This window comes from Carettochelys insculpta, chromosome 10 (assembly GCF_033958435.1).
Source record: "Carettochelys insculpta isolate YL-2023 chromosome 10, ASM3395843v1, whole genome shotgun sequence".
NCBI lineage: Eukaryota > Metazoa > Chordata > Testudines > Carettochelyidae > Carettochelys > Carettochelys insculpta.
The window spans coordinates 16,224,072-16,250,359 of NC_134146.1; the positions used below are offsets into that span (position 1 = coordinate 16,224,072).

At 42.6% G+C, this 26,288-nt stretch overlaps 1 protein-coding gene across 3 annotated transcripts in view; it reads right to left on the bottom strand.

The window, feature by feature from the left end:
* EPHA4 (EPH receptor A4) overlaps positions 1-26,288 on the bottom strand; it is a 135,869-nt gene that overhangs the window by 29,514 nt on the left and 80,067 nt on the right. For all 3 annotated transcript variants that reach the window (XM_075004633.1, XM_075004632.1, XM_075004634.1), the window contains exons 6-8: positions 4,641-4,765; positions 3,364-3,523; positions 1,923-2,034 (exon numbers count right to left, since the gene is read on the bottom strand). In XM_075004633.1, coding sequence (XP_074860734.1) covers positions 1,923-2,034; positions 3,364-3,523; positions 4,641-4,765 — 397 coding nt within the window. The remainder of the gene's footprint in view (positions 1-1,922; positions 2,035-3,363; positions 3,524-4,640; positions 4,766-26,288) is intronic.

Here is a 26,288-nt window from a genome sequence, read left to right on the forward strand (position 1 = left end):
CATGGAAGTGCATCTATCCCAGTGCAGACTTGACGGCACAACTGTGAGATGGAAGCCAGGTGTACACCAGAAAAGGTTTTGCTGGTATAAGCTATCCTAGCAAAAGTCCCTTTGTGCTGCTACCACAATGTCTACTCTTAGGCTTCTATTGGTATAGAAATGTCACAACAATTCACCTCTTCTACCCATATTGCCATCCTGGGAAAAAGTTTCTAGTGCAGATGTGGCCTCAGCTGCCTCGTTAAGGCACCTTCTTTTGAAAACTGGGCTCTGTGTATCAATAGCTACTCCCAACTACTGGCAGTGAATGTATACACAGGCAGCTAGTATTGTGATAAACACTCTGCAATGCACCAATATTCCAATAACATCCCACAAAGGGACAGCACTTTTGTACTGCTTTAGTGTTTCTCTTCTGTCTTTTCTCTTCCACAGTCTCCTGAGGCAAAGATGAGGGGCATCTTTGAACCCACCGTCACTTGACTAACTTTATCTGCATGCCCACCAGCACTTAGGCCAGCTTTTCATCTTGGCGACCAGCCTGCTCTTTATCTGTGTTTTATTCAATTTGAACACTTCTAGGCAGAGATAACTAAACCGACAGCCTGAGTGGGGAGAAGGATGGGCTGAGTGCGCATCAGCGAGTCTGTCAGCTACCTGGCTCCAGGCAGCCTTTCCTTTGACAGCTTTATGGCCGATACTAAAGAGAATCAATATGAGGGCAAGGGGTTGACATTTCATTTTCTAAAAAGTGATCCATTGAGGGCCAATCACCAAGCCATGTTTATCAGCCTTGGGAAGTGACATTTTTTTCACTGGGGAAGGCAGGGGAAAGGAATCATCTCAGAACAACTCGACAGGCTCAATTCTCCAAGGTGGCGACTCATAATTAGAAATCCAATGTATCCTGCTATCAATCTGGCCTTATATAATAAAGTGATCAATAAAAGCAGAGAGGAGATTAAGTCATCAAGCCCTGCTGATGCTATTTTCTGTTGCACTCGCTTTTAATAAACCTGTCTCTCTGCATTACATTTTCATATATTCTTTCCCTCTTTCTTCCTGTCAGCACGGATGCTTTGAGCTGAACACCCACAGAAAGCCATTACAATGCACGACTACTTACCAGATATTACAATCACACCGATTTAACTACTTTTTTTAAGATGATTTGAAGTGAAAGAGTAGATCAAAACCCCATTTATAGCTAATATTATCAGACCCCCACTAGGGAGAATGGGACAACTTATATTTTTTCCCCTCTGATATGCTGCAGTGATTTTTCTGATGGTTAAATCTGGTTTGGGGGGGTGGATTGGGGGGAGAAAGCAATGGGTGCTTGATGGGAGATTATGGTGCTGCCCCACCAGTATAAGCCCTGGGTCCTGATTAGTGTGTTACTGTATAACAAGTGTTGAGGGCCTTTGGCGTCTCTTCAGAAAAATCTTTCTTCCCAACAACGGAAGAACTAAACCAATGGCTGATGCAGACATATACAGATAACCAGAGCAGGGTATTAAAGCAAAAACACCCAAGCAAGACAGTTTAAACTTCTCAGTGCAGTTTACTTCACTGCAGTGCTGCTTTTTTTCCCCTACAGATAACAAAGCCAACCCAAGAAGGTCCCCTCTACTCAGACTCATTAAACTCAACATCAAATTACAATATCCTCAGTTCTCCGGGCTTGCTTCTCAGTCCCTGTTATTGAAATCAGCTTTGCATTTGAAGGGCAAATAGTGCTGGAACTACCACCATTACATTACATACTGCTGTGGTACTAATACTGAGAAGATCAAAGCTACATGGGAGAGGGCTTGTAATGCAAATACACTGTTTATGATGCTAATCAAAGAATTCAGCTTTGTTTGGCCCAGACAAAAAGCTCCCTTGTGAAAGGGATGGGGGAAGGCTTAAGTTCTTACCTCCTGCTGATAACAAAAGCAGTAATGAGAATGACCACGAGAACAACACTGCCAGCCACTGAGACCAGAAGCACTGTGGGATTGGTACCATCACCAATGATGGGGGAAGGAACTAGAGACAAAGAAGATATCAGTTAGTGACATACATACAGGTGACTGGTGCCCATGGGAGGATGGGGGACAGGGAGAGCTACCCAGAAGAACAGGGAGCGGGCACAAAGGGGCACCTCATTAGCAATTAAATTTTTGGCAGGGACTTGGGGAGGAGGTTCACCCCCAAGTGCGGCCACAAGTCACCTATGGACACACACCTAGGACACAGCCACCTACAGTACAAAATTTTCCCGGGCAACACTTAGTGCTGCATTCTGGTTTTCAGAGGCAGTTCAGGGTATTATCCAAAGCTAATCTCAGGCCTTCATTATGTATTCTCTCAACATAATTTTCCAGGAGGGCCCTAATTAGTTAAAGACATTATGTTTGATAATGGTTTGGGGAACTTCAACTTGCTGAAAACAAGGACTTCCTCTCCTTCACCCCCTCCATTCTCAGTCAGAGGGTATAATGCCTGTTTTATTGCCTACTGAATTGCTTCCCAGTTTACTTTATTGTTTTTAATGGACCACATGCTCATTCCTCACTGACACAAACAGAACAAGTTGTTTTAAAAAGTATTCCTTCTGCCTGTTGGATTGACTATGTAAGTTTTCTCATGCCAGGCCTGAAGGAACTTAACACAGAGTGACGTGACCTGAAGTGATTTAAATAGAGCTGCATAATAGAAATTAAAGAAACAAATTTGGTCATATCCTCTTGGGAAGCAAACCCTCCATTCACATTTTAATGGGGAACTACTTTTTACCTTGATTTGAACAAGTGAGAACCTACCCACAGGACTGCACAATCCACAAATGTCTCCCTTTGCAAACTTGTCTAAGAGAAAATGCACGAGCAAGGAGACAAACACAAACTACCTCACTGACTCTCCGAAAAATGGAGGGTATTACTAAAAAAAAGAGAATAATTGGGGTTTATCCATCTCTAAATGAGGCACTCCAGAAACTTTACACAAATAATTGATGTTAATGTTAAAGGAAGTTTAGAATATAAATCACCCATGAGTCAATGGGAGGAAAAAACTTCACAGCATTTATAGTGTGTACTTCTGCAATACCACAATTAACATGCAGCACTTCCAAATAGCTGAGCAAACTCACATTTACTAAGACAAGAGCAGTGAACAGATATGTTTACAAATCATAGTCCCTTGCAGGAACATGGCACAATGTGGATGCTACATTCAAGTAAATAAATGAAGGCAAACTTTTGATGAGAAACCCCATCAAATTCAGTGCACTCAGCGAAGTCTTCTATGAGAAAGAAAGACAAAGTGGAAGGCCTATATCTATGGTCAGTCCTCTGCAAATGACGCTGATGTTACCTGTGTTGGTGGTGAATTCAAATGGCCCACTGAAGTCCCCGTATCCCGCTGCCGTCCTGGCTCGCACATGAAACACATAAGAAGTCAAAGGGTTCAGGCCTTTGATATCTGTGTTCCTGGAGGCTGTCTTCACAATGCGATAGCTGCGCTCATTTTGGTCCTAGCAGCAACAGAGCACAGGGTGAGATTCACAAAAAAGTCTCCCTGCACAGTGAAACCTGGACCCCCAATTCACCGCCAAATCTGTTTTGAGGCTATGGTTATTAGTAATTGACTTTTCAAAAGATCCCTACAAAGGTTTTTTGTTGTCGCTGATACTAACATTGGTTTTAAAAGGGAATTTTGGAGATGGCCAGAAAGGATGATGGGGATGGTAGGTCTAATGTTCAGGTATCAATGACTGTTTCAGACATTGAACAGGGAAATTCTTTGGAAAGTAGCCATGTCTTCAAACATGATCCTGCTGATGAACAAATAACATTTTATTCTCACTGACTCTTTTCTTCCTCCCCTCTTCCAGCCAGGAGCTACATATCCAAGAAGCCCTTGGGAAATGTCTGCTAGAAAGCCAATGTCTTAAAGTCTATTTCAGGCTGGAAAATGTGTCAGAAAATGTTGTAATCTAGTTTCAGTGAAAATCATCTGCCCTTTTCTGGCTTTATTAAGGAGGCAAATAACAGATTACCTTAAAAAAAAAAAAAACGAAAGAAGAGAGGGAGAAGAAAGAAAAGGTAATTGTTCATTTTCCTGGCAACCTTGAAAGCAAATAGCTCTTTTCATACTCTTTTCATAGTTCTGTACTTGAAGAAAGACAAATTATTTTGTAGAAATAATGCCTCTCTACAACTTGGAGAGGCCGAAGAACATATTTTTTCCTCTTATTTTCTATTAAAAACCATCCAACCCACACCATCACTCTAAGCAGAAGCCATCGACTTAAACAGATCTTATTATTATTACTGTGTTACATGGTTCATTATTACTCTTCTATCTCTGACGTAAGGCTAATGTATCACTACTTCTCAGCTATATTGATTCTCATTATAAACACGCTCACTGTAAAAACCTGGCGCTAAGGGAGAAAAAAGAAAAACTCAAATACGCTGTTAGAGCAGAGTGCAGTATATTATTCTCATTATTCAGTGTAACTGCTCAAGTGTATGAAATCCCTAATTGGATATGATTATAAAGCCAAACCTATTTGGTCCTGAAAATGAGATCCTATCTGGGAATGGCTGTAATGGAAACAAACCTCATCTGATCATTTTGAGTAATACCTTCTCATAATATTTGACTTCATATTCCAAGATGACTCCATTTGGCCTGTCAGGTTCTAGCCAGGCCAATGCAACGCTGTGCCTCGTTATTTCTTTAGCCTGGATCAAAGCAACTGGAGATGGAGCTGAGAAGAAAAGTAAAACCGTATATTAGCAATATGTTAATTTTTAAATGAGGATTATGTATTTTTAATTGTAGCTTTCCTCCTCAACGGGCTGTGCAAATCTACAGTGCGTCCAGGAATTAAACATCTCTTGAAGAAAAGAATTGTGTTCATGCATAAGGCTGCTATTTTTGCTGCTATTATCTACAGCACAGTGAGCTCTTGTTCTTACAGAAAGATTGTCTAACAATGTCTAACAAGCCCATTCTTGGATTTTGATCCTTACGAGAGTGGGAGTCTCCAAAGCAACCTCATGGTGGTCCATATACTGTGATGTTACACCATGCTTGCAGCCAAACTCTAAGATACTAGAAGATGTCAGTTTATTGCTTACCTTTACTAAACATGTTGCATGAGGCCCAGGAATGGTTAGTTCTGGCTATGCAGCAATTCTACCTATGCACCTCCAGTACTAGCTGGTGTTATTTCACTAGCTACTACAATTACAAGAAACAGGATATTGACCTTTGGATCTATCCTGGTTCCTCTGAAGTTGAGGGCTTTTGCTTCAGTGAGAGCAGACAAATTCAACTCCTTCCATGAATTCTGGAATACCTGCATCTCACTTATATAGGCCAGTTTTTCAAATACCCTAACACATGTTGTGAAGTACCATGGTCTGTGTGCAGGCCAAATGAAATCAATGGGCATGCTCCAAATGGTCAGATTCTGACTTTAATGAGACTACTTGTGAAGCCAGGTGCTACCAACCATGAAGACGACACCAGAATCTGCTGTAGTGTAAATAAGACTCCAATGGTAACTATCTGTATACAAAAATGACAGCTAGTTATAGCTGGATTGCAGTGCCTTACGCTTTCAATTCCACAGAAAGAGCAGAAAGGAAAATATGACTCTGGAAAATTAGTCAGGTATCAAATACACGTCAGTTCAAATTTACATTCATGTTCAATAACGTTCAGTTCAACAATCAAGACAGACGTCCCAATGTACACTCCAGTCAGGCTCTTGATAGTGCTGAAGTTCAATTTTTGAATGGAGGGAGGACATAGCATTTTCCCTGGGACTATGACAGTAACAGATTCATGACTCTGTTGGGGAAATAGTTTTGCTGAAGATTTATGAACCAGGCTGCCCAGTTCTTGTTGTGTTGCTGTGTGGTCAAATCTCTAGCCAGCTGTTATCAAGCTCTGCCACAACTGACAATAACTGATACAAATGGTGGGGTCTCCAGGGATGAAGAGGACATTCGAGAATTTTTTTTTAATCTTATCGTACAAAGCCGTTCTGTATCACCAGAGATTAGAGGGGTTCCTAAATTGAATGCACTTCATTTTTTGTCCCCGAAACCTTAGAAAAGCACCTGATTTTTATTTTTATTTTTTTAAACTCTGGGATGCAGATCCATGAAAGCAGTCAGAAGAGAAAGGCGGATGTAATGTGTATCCCTGAAAACCACAGAGAACGAAATAAAAGGGTCACAATAAACAAAGGGGAAACTGAATGTGAAAGCTTTAAACCTGCTTGGCTGTATCAGACATCTCTGATGGGAGCGAAAATAAGCAGCAGGCACCACATGGGGCCTCTAAAGGAAGTCTCCCTCTTGAAGTGAAGTCATCAGGGAGCCTCTGCCTGATTTATCATTTGACAGCTTGGCACCTCTGTTAGAAGTGCCTCCAGACTCCTTCTCTCTGTCTGCTTCTCTCCATGTCTTGTGTGCATAGACAGATACTGGATGACAGAGGAGACTATGAACATAAACCAGCAGGGAGGATTCAGGTGTGTTCCATCCAGTTTTAGATGTGACATGTCTGGGATTAGGAGTGCAATTCTCCTATGGCTCCTCAACCAAGGGCACATTCTCCTCGCTTTCCTCTGCCGTAACATCTCTCTCTCTCTCTCTCTCTCTTTCTCACACACACACATCTCCCACAGAGAATCTGTCACTTATTCTGGTTTGACCCCAGCAAATCAGACCCAAAGTTCATGTCATGGCTTCCCTCCATCATCCTCTTTTAACACCCTCACTCCTCTCTTGCATCTCCACAGGCACAAATATTGGACTAAGAAGACCTCTTTCTCAGCAATCATGTTCTTTAGAAATACCAGACAATGTGTTTTAGCACCACAGTAAAATGACTGTTCACAGTACATGAATACACACTGATCTCCTCTTTACTTAGAGCACACAGCCCCTACGAGTTAGCCAATGATTTGCCACTTGTCTATATTTGCCTCAAAAACTGTCCACTTACTCTCATGCATTTCAGCATACTGAAGAGAAAAAAGTTGGTGCTAAAACAGGAATGGCTGGGCAAGGCTGCCATTGGGGAGGGGGGCAGGGAAAGGGGGCATCTTACAAAGGGGGCTCTTTATATCGCCACGGGAGCCCAAAGTAGAAAAGTTTGGGAGATGCTGAGGGCTGTCTGGAGGACAATATCCCTCAGTTCCATCCCTTCTACCTGAAGCCACACCCCTTCCAGGAGACCCAAAGCTAAGCTCCCCTCACATCGCCCAGGACTCAGTGAAGTCTGTCACCAGCCCTGTGGATGGACTAGATGGTCCTAATAGTTCATTTTTATCTCTAATTTCTATGAATTAAGCTAAATGATGCACTCTGCTTTCTCTCTCTTGTTCTTCACCAGTAATATGCTGATATATAAAGGGTTGTATTCTGTGGGGAGGATCTTGTGGATGTGTTGTTGTGTGGATCCACTTGTTGATCACCCTTGCTCCTGTGGAAGTGGCAAATTCAAGAGTCACAGGGACTATTACAGCTCACTGCTTGGAGAAGTTGGAAATGTTCCTTCCCTGTCCCCCACCCCAAACCCCACACAATGTTTCTGAGCACAGCCATTTGCTTAAGCTTTGTGCGTAGCCCGTCTTTTGTCCCATAAAGAGTTATGGCTGGAAGGGTGTCATTTTTGAGATAAGGGGAAGAGGATTTGTGCCATCCTAGGGTTTGTCACCACATTATCAATTTGGACACAATGTTGGTCATGACCAAACAATTTGCGCGGGCCAGGACAAACTGTGTTCAGAAGCACATCAGCTACTTGTGACTAGAACCCATGAAGCTAGGGATGCACTAGGTCAGCTCATTGTACTTGACAAAGGATCCTATGGAAATGAAGGATGTTCCAATGGTTATGGGAGTAGTATAGCATTCAGGAGATGGGGGTTCCTTTTTCTGCTCAGCCAGAGGCTTCCTATGCAATTCTGGGCAATTCAATGGGCCTCATCTCACCTTCTGTAAAATGGGGATAACTCAGAGCTGTGTTGAAAGAATAAGCCTACATCTATACTCCAGCCCATATCAATGCACTGAGATCAATCCACTGGTGGTCGATATAGCGGGTCTAGTTAAAACCCACCAAATCAACCTCAAATTGCTCTCCCATTGACCCTGTTACTCTACCCTGGACAAGAATAATGGAAGTCGATGAGAGAGTTTCCCCCATCGATTCCCCACAATGTGGAGCCTGCAGTAACCTACCTATTAGTATATTATTGACTTTTTGTTGTACTTTACATGTAGCCCACATGGGTCTGTGAGGTGCTCAGACATTACCATGATAGAGGCATCTCAGAGACAGACTTTTCACAAACTGGAACAGGCTAAAATTCTGTAAAGTAGGTAAACAAGTTCCTACTCCATGCCTAATAAGAATAACTTCACCTAACAGAGTAAAAGAGACATAGTTTCACAGATGTTTGTAGAGGCGGTATATTGTTCCCCCATATCCTCTTTCTTTATTATCTCTATTCTGCCTAATCCTTCTGCTCACTCATCTTAATTTAGATGTGTTATATGTGATTTATTTTAATTGATTTATAAACAATATACAAAGAGAAAATAAAACAAATGAGAGAATTCTCTGAGCTGAGCAGTGGAATGGAGTTCCAAAGCTCCTCCATCCACTCCTCCCACATCTTTATTTTCTAACACTGTACAGCAGAACCCCATTTATTAAGACGGAATGGCATATGTGGATTTCACTCATATAATTGAGGCATCATGTAAGTGATGCACACTGGAAACATAACCTCCATTATTTAAATTTAAGTTTTCAAGTAACCATTCTAGTGTACTGGAAAATTGATGTCATAAGCTAATTTAAACATCTTTGCTGGTATTGCTCTCTCGTCAGTTAATGAAACAGCTATAAAGGATAGCCTCACACAGTTACAACCCATATAGGATCCTGAATGAAATCTTCCCTGAACTTTCTTTTCTGGCTTTCAATCAACATGCCTCCCACTTCTCCAAGCTTACTATCAGAAGCAAGCCCCTCACAGACCAGTCCACACCAATCCAAAGAGGCTCCGGACTCTGCCAGAACACCAGATATTAAACTTGTATATATGTCTCCATAGCTTCACAGTAGTTCTCTCCCACTTCCCCATGACTGGAAATATGTTGACAAGCTATTTCACCTTGAATAGTTCCTTGAAATATGTGTTAACTGCTTGTATTAATTAGTCTCAGAGGAGTAACCACATTAGTCTGTATCTTCAGAAATAAAAAAGAAAGCAGTCCTGTAGCACCTTAAAGACTAACAATATTACTTATTAGATGATGAGCTTTCATGGGACAGACCTACTTCTTTAGATTTGGAGAATACTGACTGAGTATTCTGCAGATCTGAAGAAATGGGTCTCTCCCCTGAAAGCTCATCACCTAATAAACAATATGGTTAGTCTTTAAGGTGCTACAGGACTGCTTTTTTTGTTTTGTAACCGCGTAACTGGAAGCTTTGCTCTCAGACATCCACACAGCACAGCTACTGTGGAACTCTATTTCTAAAAGGAAACTCTGCCTCATGAAATCTGTATTATTGGAAGTGCTTAATCGAGAGAAAAACATCAAGTAGAACAGAAGTGAAACAAACTCAACTGTCTTTGTAAAGTAACAGAGAGGAAGCCATGCTAGTCTATACACTATCAAAACAAAAAGCACTCAAGTAGCACTTTAAAGACTAGCAAAATAGTTTATTAGGTGAGCTTTTGTGGGACAGGCCCACTTCTTCAGACCATAGCCAGACCAGAACAGACTCAATATTTAAGGCACAGAGAACCAAAAACAGTAAGCAAGGAGGACAAATCAGAAAAAGATAATCAAGGTGAGCAAATCAGAAAGTGGAGGGGTGGGGGGGAAGGTCAAGAATTAGATTGATTTAAGTATGCAGACGAGCCCCTATAGTGACTCAAAGTTCCCATCACGATTTAAACCATGTGTTAACGTGCCGAATTTGAATATAAAAGCCAGCTCAGCTGTTTCCCTTTCCAGAACGGTGCGATGATAATTCTTCAGTAACACACATACCTCTGGGTCATTGACAGAATGCCCCATTCCATTAAAATGTTGACTAACTGGTTTGTGGATCTGGAGTGTTTTGACGTCTGTTTTGTGCCCATTGACCCTTTGTCTAAGGGAGTTAGAAGTCTGTCCAATATACAAAGCATCTGGGCATTGTTGGCACATGATGGCATATATGATGTTAGTAGAGGAGCATGAGAAAGTGCTCGTGATTCTGTGAGTAACCTGGTTAGGTCCAGTGATGGTATTTCCAGAGAAGATATGTGGACAAAGCTGGCAGCGGGCTTTGTTGCAGGGAAAGGTTCCAGGACTGGTATTCCTGGGGTATAGACTGTGGCTGTTAGTGAGGATCCTCATGAGGTTGGGAGGTTGTCTGTAGGAGACAACAGGCATGTCACCCAGGGCCTTCTGGAGTGTGCCATCCTGATTAAGGATAGGTTGTAGGTCTTTAATAATTTGTTGCAATGGTCTGAGTTGGGGGCTGTAGGTGATGACCAGTGGTGTTCTGTTCTTGGCTTTTTTGGGATGATCTTGGAATAGCTGGTCTCTGGGTATTCGTCTGGTCCTGTCAATTTGTTTTTTTACTTCTCCTGGGCTACATCTACACGTGCACGCTACATCGAAATAGCTTATTCCGATGTAGCGACATCGAAATAGTCTATTTCGATGAATAACGTCTACACGTCCTCCAGGGCTGGCAACGTTGACATTCATCTTCGACGTTGGACAGCACCACATCGAAATAGGCGCTGCGAGGGAACGTCTACACGCCAAAGTAGCACACATCGAAATAAGGGTGCCAGGAACAGCTGCAGACAGGGTCACAGGGCGGACTCAACAGCAAGCCGCTCCCTTAAAGGGCCCCTCCCAGACACAGTTGCACTAAACAACACAAGATCCACAGAGCCGACAACTGGTTGCAGACCCTGTGCATGCAGCATGGATCCCCAGCTGCAGCAGCAGCAGCCAGAAGCCCTGGGCTAAGGGCTGCTGCACACGGTGACCATAGATCCCCACAGGGGCTGGAGAGAGTGTGTCTCTCAAGCCCTCAGCTGATGGCCACCATGGTGGACCCCGCTATTTCAACGTTGCGGGACGCAGATCGTCTACACATGCCCTACTTCGACGTTCAACTTCTAAGTAGGGCGCTATTCCCATCCCCTCATGGGGTTAGCGACTTCGACGTCTCGCCGCCTAACGTCGATTTCAACTTCGAAATAGCACCCAACACGTGTAGCTGTGACAGGCGCTATTTCGAAGTTGGCGCCGCTACTTCAAAGTAGCGTGCACGTGTAGACGCAGCCCTGGTGGGTAATTCAGGTTTATGAACTTGGCTCAATCTAATTCTTGACCTTCCCCCCGACCCCTCCACTCTCTGATTTGCTCACCTTGATTATCTTTTTCTGATTTGTCCTCCTTGCTTACTGTTTTTGGTTCTCTGTGCCTTAAATATTGAGTCTGTTCTGGTCTGGCTATGGTCTCAAGAAGTGGGTCTGTCCCACGAAAGCTCACCTAATAAACTATTTTGCTAGTCTTTAAAGTGCTACTTGACTGCTTTTTGGTCTTTGTAAAGTTATTGTTGCCACAATAATAGCAAGTTACAACTCCCCAGGCCCTATATAGATGTCTATAGGTAGACACATACATTCTAGAATGGTACAGACCGTGTAGAAATTCCACGAAACCAGTACATTTCAGAGACTAGATTGACCAGAGATATTTTGGTATGAAATACAACACAATTCCCTTGAACAAAATGGATGAGAATAACTTTCTTCAGTTCAAAGCTCAGCAGTTCAGCTCCATTAAAAACTTCACTCCCCTACTGATGTGAATGCAGCAATTTTCTTTTATCTACTTCCTCAATAACCTGTCATTAAACACCTACGAGTAGTTTTATTACTGTAGGGTTGTGCTTGCGGCCTACAAACAGAGAGAGAGCAGATCCACTACAAAAATTTCACCTAAGTGCCATAAAGCCATTTCCTAGGGCCAACCAGTGCTGAATTGTAACAGTTTCAGGGCAACTGAAAGGAGAGCACGGGCAGCACGACAATGTTTCATTACTGGTTGAAATTAATATCAGGAAGGTGACAACAACAGGAAATAAACATTCCCAACGGCTAAATGCAGTGCCTTGCATGTTGAATAGTAACAGACAGTATAGTATATAGACTAGCACGGCTTTCTCTGTTACTATTCAACATGCACAGAAATAAACAGTTGCATTGAGAGGTCTCCGGCCTGTAAGCAGCCATGAGTGAAAACAGCCCTTTATAACAGAATGAAATCTGAGCACTTGGATGTCAAAGGCACACAATGCTCAGTGTTTTAGTCAAGTTACCTTCTTAACCACAGCAGGGTTTACTTTCTACTACCCAGGATTTGAATTTAAGTGTATCATGCTTACTCAAGAGGTCTTTCACAGATCAAAAAATATACCCATAGTTTATACATTACCTCAGCTAAGTTCAAATGACATATTTAAATTTAATTACTTGAAGGTTAGGGTTTTTAATGCTTCCCCCTCAATTGAACATAATGCTTATTTGTTCTTATCAATGGCTATGTACTTTAAATGCTGTCAAGCGTCAAAATTAAATGCTTGAATGCACTAATGATGTTGCTGTGATTAAGGGTTTTACCTTCCAGGACACATGCTAAAAGCCTACTTCATTATTAATGACTTTTATATATTATACATGTGAGAGATTAAAGCAGAAAAAAATCATAAGAGAAATAAAATAAGATCTGTTTTTGTCAAATGAAGCTAATGCAAGACTCTTGATACCTATAAAGATTTTTCTCTGAATCTACATTTTGTAATATTCTTTTAAATCTGGTTTTGAAAGCTTTGTTAAGGAACCTGGCAGCATGAACAGGATCTGTGAAAAGGAAGATTCATAAAAGATTCCTGAGATCATGTGCACCAGATTCTTATAAACAAACATATTAGATAGCATCAGTTGTGAGCTATCCCACTGATGTGGAAGGAATCAGAATTTGGTCCTTCATTTTTACATGAACAAGACTCAATTAAAAGGGCATCTGCTCTGCTTTCTCTTAAATTAAGTTGTTCTGTTCCATTGCCTACCAATCTATGAAGTGTCTTACCCATTCCAGTTTCTTCCATTGTGATTTGGTGACTGCTTCTGAAAGTTTGGATGAGCTTAACTAAGTTAGGCTTGGTTTTCAATGACAGGCACTGACACCTGAATACAAACACTTAAGGTTCTGCACAATGACCTTCTGTAGGGGTGTGTTAAAATTTTTCACCCACAGAACCAAATTCTCCTCTCACATAACTACCAACAACTACCTGTGTAAAGCCTAGTTTTCAAATATAAATGTGACAACATGCCTGTGTGAAACATGCAATGCACATGAACAACCCTAATAACAAGCTAGCTATGAATGCACTTCTGAAAAACAGGGCTAGAACTTTGAATAAGCACCCTCTGTGTGGCTTGCCTCTCTCACCAACAGGAACTGGTCTAACAACAGATGTTACCTCACCCACCTTTTCTCTGGAATATCCTGGGACTGACACAACTACAACTACACTGCATATTCTTCCCTTCCATTACTCTTAACATTTTTCACAGCTCCATTTTCCATGCTGGATTCTGGGAACAGTGCATGCAGCCTAGTTAGGGAAACCATATCTCCCTGTCCCAGATACAGGACAGGAAGATATGGGGGGGAGAGGGGTGGCTCCTCCAGGGTTCCCCAAGCCCTGGGGAGCCATGAAGTGGGTGGCAGCCACCGGTGCTCCCCAGGCTATCCAAAGGTGCAGGGAGCTGGGGAACGGAGCACCAACCTACCCTATCTTCGGAGGTCCCCCTGCTGGGTCCCTCTTCCTGTAAAGGGAGAGCACATAAGCTCTCCACAAGCTCTCCGGCCAGCAGCTTCACCAGCGCATGCTGCTGAGGGAAAGGGTCAGCTAGCAGGGGGGACAAATATGGGGCAATTAGTCTCTTTTAGAAAATAAGTCAGAGTGCCTTTCTAGTGCCTGAAATACAGGGCTGTCCCACCCAATACGGAATGGATGGTCCCCCAAGCCTGGTACATTTAAGATTATTTTTAAATAGCATCTGCATTATCAGTACCTTTCTCATCTGAACCCATGTCTTATGTAATTACTACAAAACCTATTAACAAGGGAAAGAAGAACTACATGTGCTACGTGACTGCTGCTCCTTTTTTTAGTAAAAGAAGTTTGGTTGTTTATCACAGCCCCAGAAAGCCTCTCAAAACACTATAATCCTTCGCACAATCATCTTTCCTCTGCAGTCTCCTGCTAGTTATTGTCTCCTGGCAGGAAAGATGCTACTCTCCTCCAACTGGAAACACAGAGGCCATGTCTACACTAGCCCAAAACTTCGAAATAGCCATGCAAATGGCCATTTCGAAGATTACTAATGAAGCGCTGAAATACATATTCAGTGCTTCATTAGCATGCGGGCTTGCTGCCATATCGGTTGTCCAGATGGGGGTCCTTTTCGAAAGGACCCTGGGAACTTCAAAATCCCCTTGTACCTATCTTCTGATAGGAATAAGGGGATTTCGAAGTTGGTGGGGTCCTTTCGAAAAGGACCCCCATCTGGATGAGCCGCGCAGCAGCGAGCTGCGGCAATTTTGAAGTGCCGCGGCTGCCCGCATGCTAATGAGGCGCTGAAATACATTACAAATACAAATTCATTAGTAATCTTCTGAATGGCCATTTGCATGGCCATTTGGAAGTTTTGGGCTGGTGCAGACATAGCCAGAGAGTTTAAGAACAACATTTTCAAATGTCAATGTTGAAAATGAAGTCCCTAGTTCTACAGCTCTGGAACTGGGTGCCTAATATTGGGCACTCAAGGTTATTTTTTTCCTTAATTTACATGTCCCAAGTCAGCATGAAAGCTGGGATTCGTCTTTGCTCTCAATCTCTGGCCTAAACCAGGGAACTTATTGAGGGTCCCCTCTTTATGGCCAGAAGACATGCTAGTTGCTCAGTAGAAGAACCGACTCAGAAAGTTAGGTGACTAATAGCAAGCTGTTGTGGCTCTAATGCCATTAAATACAGGATTTGCGCTCATTACATGAGCTATACATGAGGTCGTTCCCTAAGACAAGGGGCATATGTGTTTTCTTCTCCAGACTGAAAACACGGTGAATAACTTGTGATGTTTAGGGTAAAGGAGGCATGACAAGCTCTCAGGTTAAATGACTGGTTCATACAGTTATATTTGCCTTCACAAGGAACAGGGCTAGAAATGTACGGTTTAAATAATTGTTATTTTTTAAACAAAAAAGCTTAAATTTCTCTCTCTCAGGACACTTGCCTGCACTGGGGGTTTTACAGAACCTCGAAAGCTGGCTCTGACTCACATCCAGTCCAACGTTTACAGGAGTGATGGGAACCTTTTTTTTTGGGTCGCAGACTACAGACCCACAGAAAAAAAATATCAATCAGGAGGCCACATGTGAAAAGCAAAAAAAACAAAAACAAAAAAAACCTACTCCCCACCAAAAAACTACTGACGTGGTCCCTGACTGAAAAACAGAAACAACAGACACTCCGCTCATTCTCCTCACAAACTAGCTCCAGAACCTGTGGGGCCAGGGCTAGTAGATTTTGTGGGCACCCACAGCCTCTGAGGTGGGGCCAAAAACAGGATTCACTGTGGAAGGGGGCTTCCAGGAAGTGGGGGTATAGGAGTGGGGTGCAAGTGCCATTGTTCTGGGCTGGGGTTGCAGGACCTGAATGATGGGGGTGGGGAGCACTTACCTGCACAGTTCCCCAGGGACACACAAGGTTCCGTGTCCACTACTGCTCCCAGACCCTCCCCCCCCACTGCTCCTACTGGCCACAATTCAGGCTAACCAGGATGGCTGGAGAAAAGCCTCCAGGCAGTGATTTTCAGTGCTGCTGTCCCCACTAACTGGGGGAAGAGAAGAGGAACGGCAGCAGCAGCAGCATGTGTAACCACTTCTTCCTCCTGCCAGGCAAAGCAAGGACCTGTTCTGACCCTGGCTTGCCTCACATCACCTCACAAGGCTCAGGGCTCTACATTCCTTAGCCCACACTGGTGGGGATGCTGGAGGGGAGGAAGTCCCAGGCCTTGGGGTCTGGATCCAAGGGCTGCAGGTTCCCCACTCTTGGTTTACAGCAAAAGTTGGGCCATTAACAAAAAAGTCACTTTTGAAAGGAACCTCGGTTTTAATTTGCAAAATGCCAAGTTTAAATATGCTGGTTGAATCCTGAAGCCATTTGTATGATCTTAGCTACCCTAACCAGGGATTTTCCAGTTTTCAAAGACATCTCACAGCCTTTAAAATCTACAAGCAGATGCTTAAGTATGACAGAGCTATATTGAGATTACCCGAGAGGATGGGTGACTTTTCGGCAGCTACATTGAGTCCTGTAGAACAAGCCCAAGTCAGTTGATTCAAGCCCCAAGACTCCCTAACATGTTTGTTTGTTTATTTGCTGTGTAAACATATACTAGCTCTCTGGCCACAGCCCAGCCTGGAGCATATATAAGAAGCTCTGATGCCGGACTCCGCTACACTGGCTTTGCACCCACATGAGAAACAAATGAAAAGAACCTGCTATTAATCTCCACGGGCCAAATTCTCATCTCATACAGTTATATTTGTGTATAGCTGGAGTAACTCCAAAGACTGGACTCTGTAACCTGCACTCCACATTCCCAGAGAACAGCTATAAACCGAATATCGACTGTGCTGAGCATCATTTAAGGGAGCAGAGTTTAAGGAGAATCCTGCATCACAACCAAGCATGGGGTCTGTTTAGTCTGAGCACTGCTTGTTTTCTTTCTGATAGATTGCTAAGAAATCCTGTTGGCATGTTCTGAGCTGGTTAACAATTCTTGCCAACAGAAACATGGCAGGATACGGTGTGTATATTTCCTATATGCATGAATGCCAGTTTAAAATAAACAGGAAAACAAGTCTTTCAATTCAAAGGCACTTTATAAAAATCTGTCTGAACACTACAACTGCTTGGGGGAGGCAAAGAAACAATCCTAAATGCTTATTAACACAAAATGGGTGGATGCATTTAGCACTGTAAAATGCTTTAAAGAAATTCTACAGCCGTAAGCAATTGGCTAGATTTGGAATTAGCTGCCAGCTTCCTAACCTGACCAGGAATTAAGTCACTGGACTCAGTGGAGTTACTTCTATCTGTAACCAAGGCTACGTCTACACGTGCACCCAACTTCGAAATAGCTTATTTCGATGTTGCGACATCGAAATAGGCTATTTCGATGAATAACGTCTACACGTCCTCCAGGGCTGGCAACGTCGATGTTCAACTTCGACGTTGCTCAGCCCAACATCGAAATAGGCACAGCGAGGGAACGTCTACACGGCAAAGTAGCACACATCGAAATAAGGGAGCCAGGCACAGCTGCAGACAGGGTCACGGGGCGCACTCAACAGCAAGTCGCTCCCTTAAAGGGCCCCTCCCAGACACACTTTCATTAAACAGTGCAAGATACACAGAGCCAACAACTAGTTGCAGACCCTGTATATGCAGCACGGACCCCCAGCTGCAGCAGCAGCAGCCAGAAGCCCTGGGCTAAGGGCTGCTGCACACGGTGACCACAGAGCCCCGCAAGGGCTGGAGAGAGAGTATCTCTCAACCCCCCAGCTGATGGCCGCCATGGAGGACCCCGCTATTTCGATGTTGCGGGACGCGGATCGTCTACACGTCCCTACTTCGATGTTGAACGTCGAAGTAGGGCGCTATTCCCATCCCCTCATGGGGTTAGCGACTTCGACGTCTCGCCGCCTAACGTCGATTTCAACTTCGAAATAGCGCCCAACACGTGTAGACGTGACGGGCGCTATTTCGAAGTTACTGCCGCTACTTCGAAGTAGCGTGCACGTGTAGACGCAGCCCATGATCAGAATTTGACCCAATATAGATAAGAAAAAATATGCCATCTAAACAGGGTAACTCTGTCCTTTTAATAGACTGCAATGGATAATGAAAGTAGCAGAAAGCGGGACACACAGCCATGACAATAGGAGATAGTTGGGACATCCCTGAACTTGATTCTGGGTTTCAAGCCTGTTCTGAGTGAGAGCATGAAGGGACCATACTGAAGCAGGAGCCTATGGGCTGAATTGAGGCTAGGGGCACGTGGAGAGCACACATTTTTCTATCCTGATAGAGAAGGCACCAGATTCTGTTCTCCATGAGCCATCAGTTTTACTTGTTGGTGTAGAGGGCAACCCACTGTCAGTCACTTCTCTTTTTGGAAAACCAGCACCACTGCCAGTTACCCAGGGCAGACTCTCCACAGGTAGTACTTGCTGTAAGGCATAAGGGTGAGTCTACCCTCTATCACTACAGCTTCATGCAGAACCAATTAAAATTCACTCCGCATTTTTAAAAGCAAATTCCTTCACTTGCTCATTTCCCTTCAGCCATCCTGCCTTCACTCTCAAGACCTAACATGCAACTATTATTGCCTGAACTTCAGCTCCCATTTCCAACTACCCTGCTTCTGACATCACGCCACTTGCCAGCTCCTCAAGTCTCCTTTTTATCTCCTTCCACTCAGTCACAGGAGTGCTGTCTAGTACAGGTGCATATATTATATGTAAGTAGTTACTGGGCAAGGTTCCAGTGGACAGCCCTCAAGAACTTGAAGTGCCATTTCTGGGTTTTGTAGGATCAATAAAACTTCCCGTTGTCGTGCACCACAAACAGCTTCCTGTGTGCAGCTTTTAAACCACTTCTGACAGATATAGCGTATCAGGGATCAGCAAACTATGTAAGATGTGCTAACTATGGTCTTTAAATACCAGAGTGACCACTTGACCCTTATTAGAAGGGATAGCTCTGGCTCCATGCCTAATTTCTCAGATCCCGTGTATGTCAATATGGAATTTTCTTTCTCTCTTTCCTCAGTTCTTAGTCTGCCTTTTCACCATGACATCTGAGCACTTAGTTATTTCAGCAGTAATCATGAAATGTTTAATGCACTATGGCATAAATGAATGATTTTGTTTCCAGGGCACCTCAGTGCTCGGCAGGGATCCCACTAATTTCTTCCAGCCATGGGTGGAATAAACTTTATGTGCACCACCAATAGAAACACATGCTGTGGATGCTATGGGTGCTCTGCTAACCAGGTGCATGGCACCTGAATCTCTCCTGGACGGCCGCCCAAGTGCCCACCTTGCAGGAAACAGTGGTGCCTATTGATATTTTTAATAAGTATTTTCTGTATTTCCCAAACTCTTGTCTTTTATTTGCTTGGAAAGCAGATGTCCAGATGATCCATACCTGGTGAATCATTTCCTTTGCCATTTAATCTCAGCATTAAGAATACTTGATTTTATAGACAGAACTGTTTAAAAGCCTGCCTAGAAAGCCAGATAAATACAAGCCTTTTGTCCTATTCACGTCAGTTTTTGAAATTCTCCCACACAGAAGTACCTTTCAAACAAAAGTATAAGATGTTGATCGTTCTGCTAAAGCACCTTTTCTTATTCAGGTAAATAGATTTTAGTCATCTTGGCTTTGAACGTGTCATGATCACTTCAAAAGAGTGAGGCTGAACCATTTGTGCTTCTCACATCATACAATACAAGAATTGCCAAGGACCACAGGGGAAGGAAGCTAATAAAATAATAAGCATTTTTACCCTAACAGTGATACAAGCAGGTCACACACAGGCTTCAAAAGCAATTGAAAGCTTTATTTCAAATATGCACTTTTTGAGTGTATTGTGCCTGCAATATCAAACAGCAAATATAAAGGTTCAGCTCCTAGTTTGTAGCCTGAGGGTGGCATGGTGTTTTTAAAGCCAACAAAGTTCCTCACCCAAGTTCACATTTCAATACGTAAATTTAAACTGACCAATATAAAGATTTTCATTCTATTAGCTATCGTGCCTAAGCGAGGCCACTGTCTTGCAACACAATGGTTACAGGATGTTTTTGTCCCTGGCATGGTCTCCAGTGCAGCTGAGAAACACTTCACATTGAAGCCAGCTTGATGGCTTTTCATCCTCACAGCTTTTAAAGAGATACACAGAGTCCTCTGTGCAAGGTGCCTGCATGACCACACTGGAAGATGGATCCCTCGGTGTTTCATGAATAGTTACAGAATGGATGCTTTGCCACACTGCCCTGCCAATGTGCCTTTGATACATGCAGACCTCATCTCTCTTCCTTACAGACCACCTCAAGGGATGAAAAGGGAGTCTACTTTCAGAAAAAACAGTGCTGCTACTTATAATCTAGTCTGTCCAGTTCTTTTGGATGGTCACATTCCTCTTTTTATTCCCCTGTATTTCTCTGGAACAGAAGCCCCCTTCTCTAAACCTGAAACTGGTAGTTAGCTCTAGATCAAACTATACAGCATATCATAACTAGATGATGAAGACACAGTCATTCTGCACACTGTATAATTTTGTAAAAACGAGAGCAGTCTTCACTCAATTCAATTAAAAAACAGTAATGAGGGATGGAAATTGGAGGACAATCCTTAAGCCTTGAAATATACAGGCCTAGAACTAAAATCTTGCTTCAGAGTGTCAGGAAGATTAGAGGAAGGTGACACTTTATTTCAGTTCATGTAAGGTTTTAGCTGTGTTGATTTTAGTTTTATGTGTAGTGCTGAAAACAAATGAATTATTCATCTTAACAAACCACTACTTGTGTCAAGTACAAAACTCATCTGACGGAGCAAGCACTTAACAAAAAAAAATCAAGATGGTGCCCTGAACAGAAATGATCAGGAAAGTGAGATAATTGCTAGGAATTTTTCCTTAATGTTAGCACTATTTCAAAGCCAAAACAATTTCAATGCTAAACTAACATCCTGTGAAGTCATGAGGAATTAAAACAGGAAAAAAGCAATTTTTTCAAAAAATTAGTTTTTAAACTGGCTGCAGACAACACTGAAGAGCACAGAGTCCATATGGATCTGCAAAGAAAATTCAGTGACAATAATGATCTTCACTTTGGCCTGCCACTCATAAATCTATTTGTGTTCTGATCCCAGCTTTTTATTTCTTGGCCCAGCATGCTTGTCAACTGAGGAAAGAGGCCTCCCTTTGCAGCAGGTCCACTCTCTTCAAATCATCTTCCTTGCTGCTTTTTTCCCATCGCTAGCCTAACTGCAGCGTTTTTAACTTTCAGCACATCCAACAGTGATGGCAACAGTGTGGCAGGTTCATGGAAATGCACTGGAGGGCTCTGCACATCATCATCTATGACAGACTGCAGAAACCATCCCCCCCCCCGCCCAGCAAAATCCTGCAGCACCCTACAAAATCCTACCAAACACCATGACCCCAATTATCCTGGGAGCTGAATGAGTATTTGTTAAGCATGCAGCTACTTGCATATTTAATGTGCCTACAGTCTTATTTATGTGCATACACCAAGTCTTGACAACTAGAAGGAAAGATGTGGCCTGTCAGTCCGCATTCACTGTTATGCTAAGAAAGATAAATGGTGACTGATTCAGAGGACAGATTTAAAGAACATGGCATGCTATCTAGACAAACACACTCATCCCAGGAAGCCATTGTTCTGGGCTGTCTTCAGATCTTGCCTTTATTTGTTTGCTAAAATGAATGGCTATACACAAAACATGCTTCATATACTAGACAACAGTTACATATAACCTCTCTGTCTTGCACATTACCCACCCAAACTGCTTTATGCTATTATAAATTAATGTGCTCCTATCACAGGCTATGATAGATTAAAATAATAAAACATTCAATGTTTCACTAATTTTCAGGACTCTTTGATAGTATATTGATATTCACTACATCGTACAATTAACTTTAGCACTTTTGCTCTCTACAGTAATCTTTCATGCAAACATTTTACAAAATGTAATACTGATGAAACCAATAAGGGATTAATACAAATTTCTGTAAAGCTTAGACTGTAACAGAAAAGTATAGTCTTTTCTTTCTTTGTGGCTGCGTCTACACGAGAGGGTTTTGTCGGTAAAACTGGGGTTTTGTCAACAAAATTCAAAGAGCATCTACGCGCACAATGTGTTTTGTTGACAAAACTCGGCACTTCTGCTGACAGCGTTCTGCCTCTCAGTGATGAGGAATAATGCCTTTATCAACAGTTTCTGTCACCAAAAAAGTCATATAGATGCTCTGGGGGGTGCCCTCTGTTGACAGACAGGGCTTCTGGTTCACTGAGTAGCCCTGTCTGATGAGCCTCCAGCTGGCCATTCCGTTGAGAAAGAGGCCACGCAGTTTGGCCGCTCTCTGTTGACAGAGCGGATCGCTCTTTTGATCCACTTTTGTGTGTGGATGTGACCTGTCAACAGAAGTTTTGCCAGAAGATCTCTTCTGACAGTAACTTCTGTCAACAGGTCTTTGTAGTGTAGACGTAGCCTCTGTGTGTGTGTGTGTGTGTGTGTGTGTGTGTGTGTAAAAAACACAGGAATATGGCAGGAATATAATTTTCTATTAAATTCTACAGGACAGTTCAAAAAGCCTAGAGAATGGTGATAATTTTCTGTTAAGTTCTATACAGACTTTTCCACAAGAGAATCTTTGAAACAAAAATTAGAATGAGACATTTTGGCTTCCTTTCCTTCTCTCTAGAATTATTAAAAAAATACTATCCTTGTTGTTACATAGAGATAACAAATATTAATCTCAGACCCACTGGATCAAAGTGCTCCAACAGCCTCAGCCAAATCAGCTATGAAATCAGAGATTTAAGATGTCAGTATTTTAATTTAGTAACAAAGGCGGATTACATTAATCTAAAGAGAAGCCATGGAATCCTTCAAGAGTGTGCAGATAGAGGACACACATTCACATGATTTGTTCTTGGGGAGAAGACACCTACTGGAGTCCTGCCATAGTAACGGAATACTCTCTTCCTACCAGTTCACACGTGAGGACAAATCAGAAGTGACATTTCTGAGCAAAGGAAATTTCACCAGCAATCTTAGCATTATGATAGTCCGGCCAAACATTGCCACTTTGATGACTAAGTCCATGGTGCTGCTCTATTTGGCCCTCACAGACTAATAAATCTCGCTACACAAAGAAAAACAGGAAACCATCAAGGAACAGAATCCTTGAAAGCGTTTTGCTTGCTTATGGATAGATCTGGGACTCCCTCTCAGCCCCCCAACAGCAGCTACTAACTAACCATTCAATATACAAATGGCACAAAACTATCCTGACCACACCCACAGTCAGGTCAACTAACTAACCTGTTTTTCAGTACAGGAGACAGTGCAGAAACTGGGATTCAGAGACAGGCTATATTTATTTGTGCTACATTGCATGGCATTTTAATTAGTAACTGTGAGGATTTAAAACCTCTGAATGGACACACAGGGGCAGTTGTGCAGCCTTGCTTTTGTGTGTTTCCTCTCTAAAAAAAATCCTGTTTGAGGACACCAGAGGGGGGTTAATGGAAGCTTTGATAAAGTTCTCTGAATCCTTTTATTGTTGCTCAACTACAGACTGGATTCTGGTGTCTTTCTGGCTGCTCTATGTAGACAGTAATTAATTCAGTCAGTTGAGAAGAAGCTAGAAATACAAGAAGTCCATATGAACATTTGGTAGCCATACACTGTCTTGTATGAATTGAAAACTCTTCTTTGCAGCTCTTTTGGGGAATCACTCAAATCAGAACACAAACAGAGACAGCATGGAGGGAAGAAACATTGCCAGGAAGGGAAAATATACAGCTAACTAATTCGTAGTAAATAAAACCCCATAGGGTCTGATTTCAGTACAGCTATTCTGAATTTGTTCTGGCATAACACAGATCAGGATGGACCCAAGGAATACATCTGGGTTAATAATAAAGGTTGGTGCTGCTAAGTCTTGAAACAATCTTTTCTGAGGAGGGCATATAAGAATTCCCTTTCCCGTAGTGAACCATCAGATCTTTCAAAAAAAAAATGTGACCAACTTTTATTTAAATGCTCTAATTACTTCTTGGCACTATCTGACATGCAACTTGTCTAAGCTGTTCACTGAACCCTGAAGCTGGTTATTTACTAAGGCTCTTTAGAAAGCTTGTCTTTCTCCCCTGACTGGGACTCATATTCTCCACCTTGAATACAAATTCATGGAAATGGGTGGTGCAGATGGCTTTGCCAGAAAGCAGGCGGTTGTTATTTTTATTATTTTTTTGCGTACAACTGCAATTACCTTACAATAATAATGTAATTCCTCCCAACAATAGTTTTCCTCTTAAGCTGGTAGAACATAAATTTATACTTACAATTACACCTTCCTTATACACTACCAGTAGAAACAGAAATCTGTGTATGAACACAGAGAGTTATTAACAAGAAAACTGCAATTCCTTATTCCAGAACTCTCTTTTACACACATAATTAAATGTGCCTGGGAATGAATTTTCAACTACCCATCACTCTAACTCTGAAATACTCTGAAATACAAATTTCACACTTAACCATCTGAGACAGCCAAATGCAAAGTATTCATTACCTAGACACTTACTTGTCTTCCACATAGTTTCATGTCCTGGAATTATTTCTTTGGAGGTTTCTCCTACACCAGTCATTTGAAAGTTCCTGAAATCCATTATTTGTTTTGCTTAAAATTGTAATGGAACAGGTCAACAAGGCTTCAAATATCCAATACTAAAAGCAAAACTTTCTTGGAAAGACAAGACAGAAAAAAACGGAACAGACCCTCAGCGGACGTAAATTAGCATAGCTCTATTGATTTCAATAATGAAGCGAGCATCATTAACACCAAGAGGCTCTCAGTATGGTCAGCTAATAAAAAAAAAAAAAGGTGGTTGTTTCTGTTTAGTAGATGAATTCCAATTCCAATTGTTAAGAATTCACAAAAGTTTACATTTTAAAATAATCACACATAATTTACTTGAATCTCTACCAAATCCTGATGCAAAACATTCAACACCTGCCACTGAACATATCACATGTTCTCCAGCTCTTCCCTCCACTAGCTCAGAACCTCCTTACCAAGAGAGCTCAGGAGCGATACTCTGCTGAGAAGTGCTGCTCCAACTCCTTTAACATAAAATGAAACACCTCTCATTTCCAATTCTCTCTTTTCAGGACTCTACAATGGAATTTTCTCCTAGCTCTGGCACAATCTGCAGCACAAGAAGAGCACAGCAGTCAGTGGAAGCACATGTCTCATGCACTGGACACCTGGCATGGCCTGGATGTTGTCCAACAATCACTTTAACTCACTATTTTTGGGTAGCAGACCATATTGTCTCCATGCAAAACAGGGGCAATGCAAGAAGCTTCCTCCTCATTTTGTGTGGTCATTCAAAGGTCTCTGTTGCTGGTCCAGTGCTCATCGGCATAGTACTATGCTTTGGTGTAATACAATACAGCACCTCCAAAACACAAGGAATCCAAAGCAAGACACACAGGAAGGTGATCAATCAAAATGTGTCATAACCATGAGCTGCGTGAGTCAGCAACAGCCTTGACAGAACATCGCACCAGTCCAAATGATAGGTCTGTAGCAGCAAGCACTGAGTAACCGCATGCACCCAATGCTGCGTTTACACACACACACGCACGCATGCACGCGTGAAGAGGAACTGGAACACTGAGTTCAGTGAGCAGGAACCAGGAATCAAACAGGACAAAGGAGCAGGAAGCAATAAGCAGGAAGGCAATATGCCCACGCCCATGCCAGTCATCCTAGTCTGCTAGAGTAGGCTCTTTAATCCTGACCCCTCTGACCTATTGGGAGTAACTAATTCAAAAGGTGTGGGGGAGAAAGGTGGGGTCACGGTGGTAGGAATGCGGTAGGAGGTGGAGCAAGGCTAGTAGAAAGGAATTTTGTAAAAAGGTGGATCTTTTCTTTAACTTCTCCCAAATGTGAGGGCATCTGATTGTGACAGTAAAGTGGTCTGTCTTAGGTGTCCTGACCTCCCGTTGTTACTGGATCTTCAGCCACGGAAACAAAATATTACCCCACTGACTTACACCTGCTATTGGCGACACTACTGCACATCAGACACAGGTCTAGCTATAGAAATCCACTCATTCATTGCCTCCAGGCTTGTTTATCATTCACAAATGAGTCACACCTTGAATAATCTTCACGTGGTAGTGTGTGTCGTAGCCTGTCTACTTACCGTGAGAGTTCAGGGCAACTGCAGGTGTATTTCCCTTCTGTGGTTTGACAAAGGCAGTCACCCAAG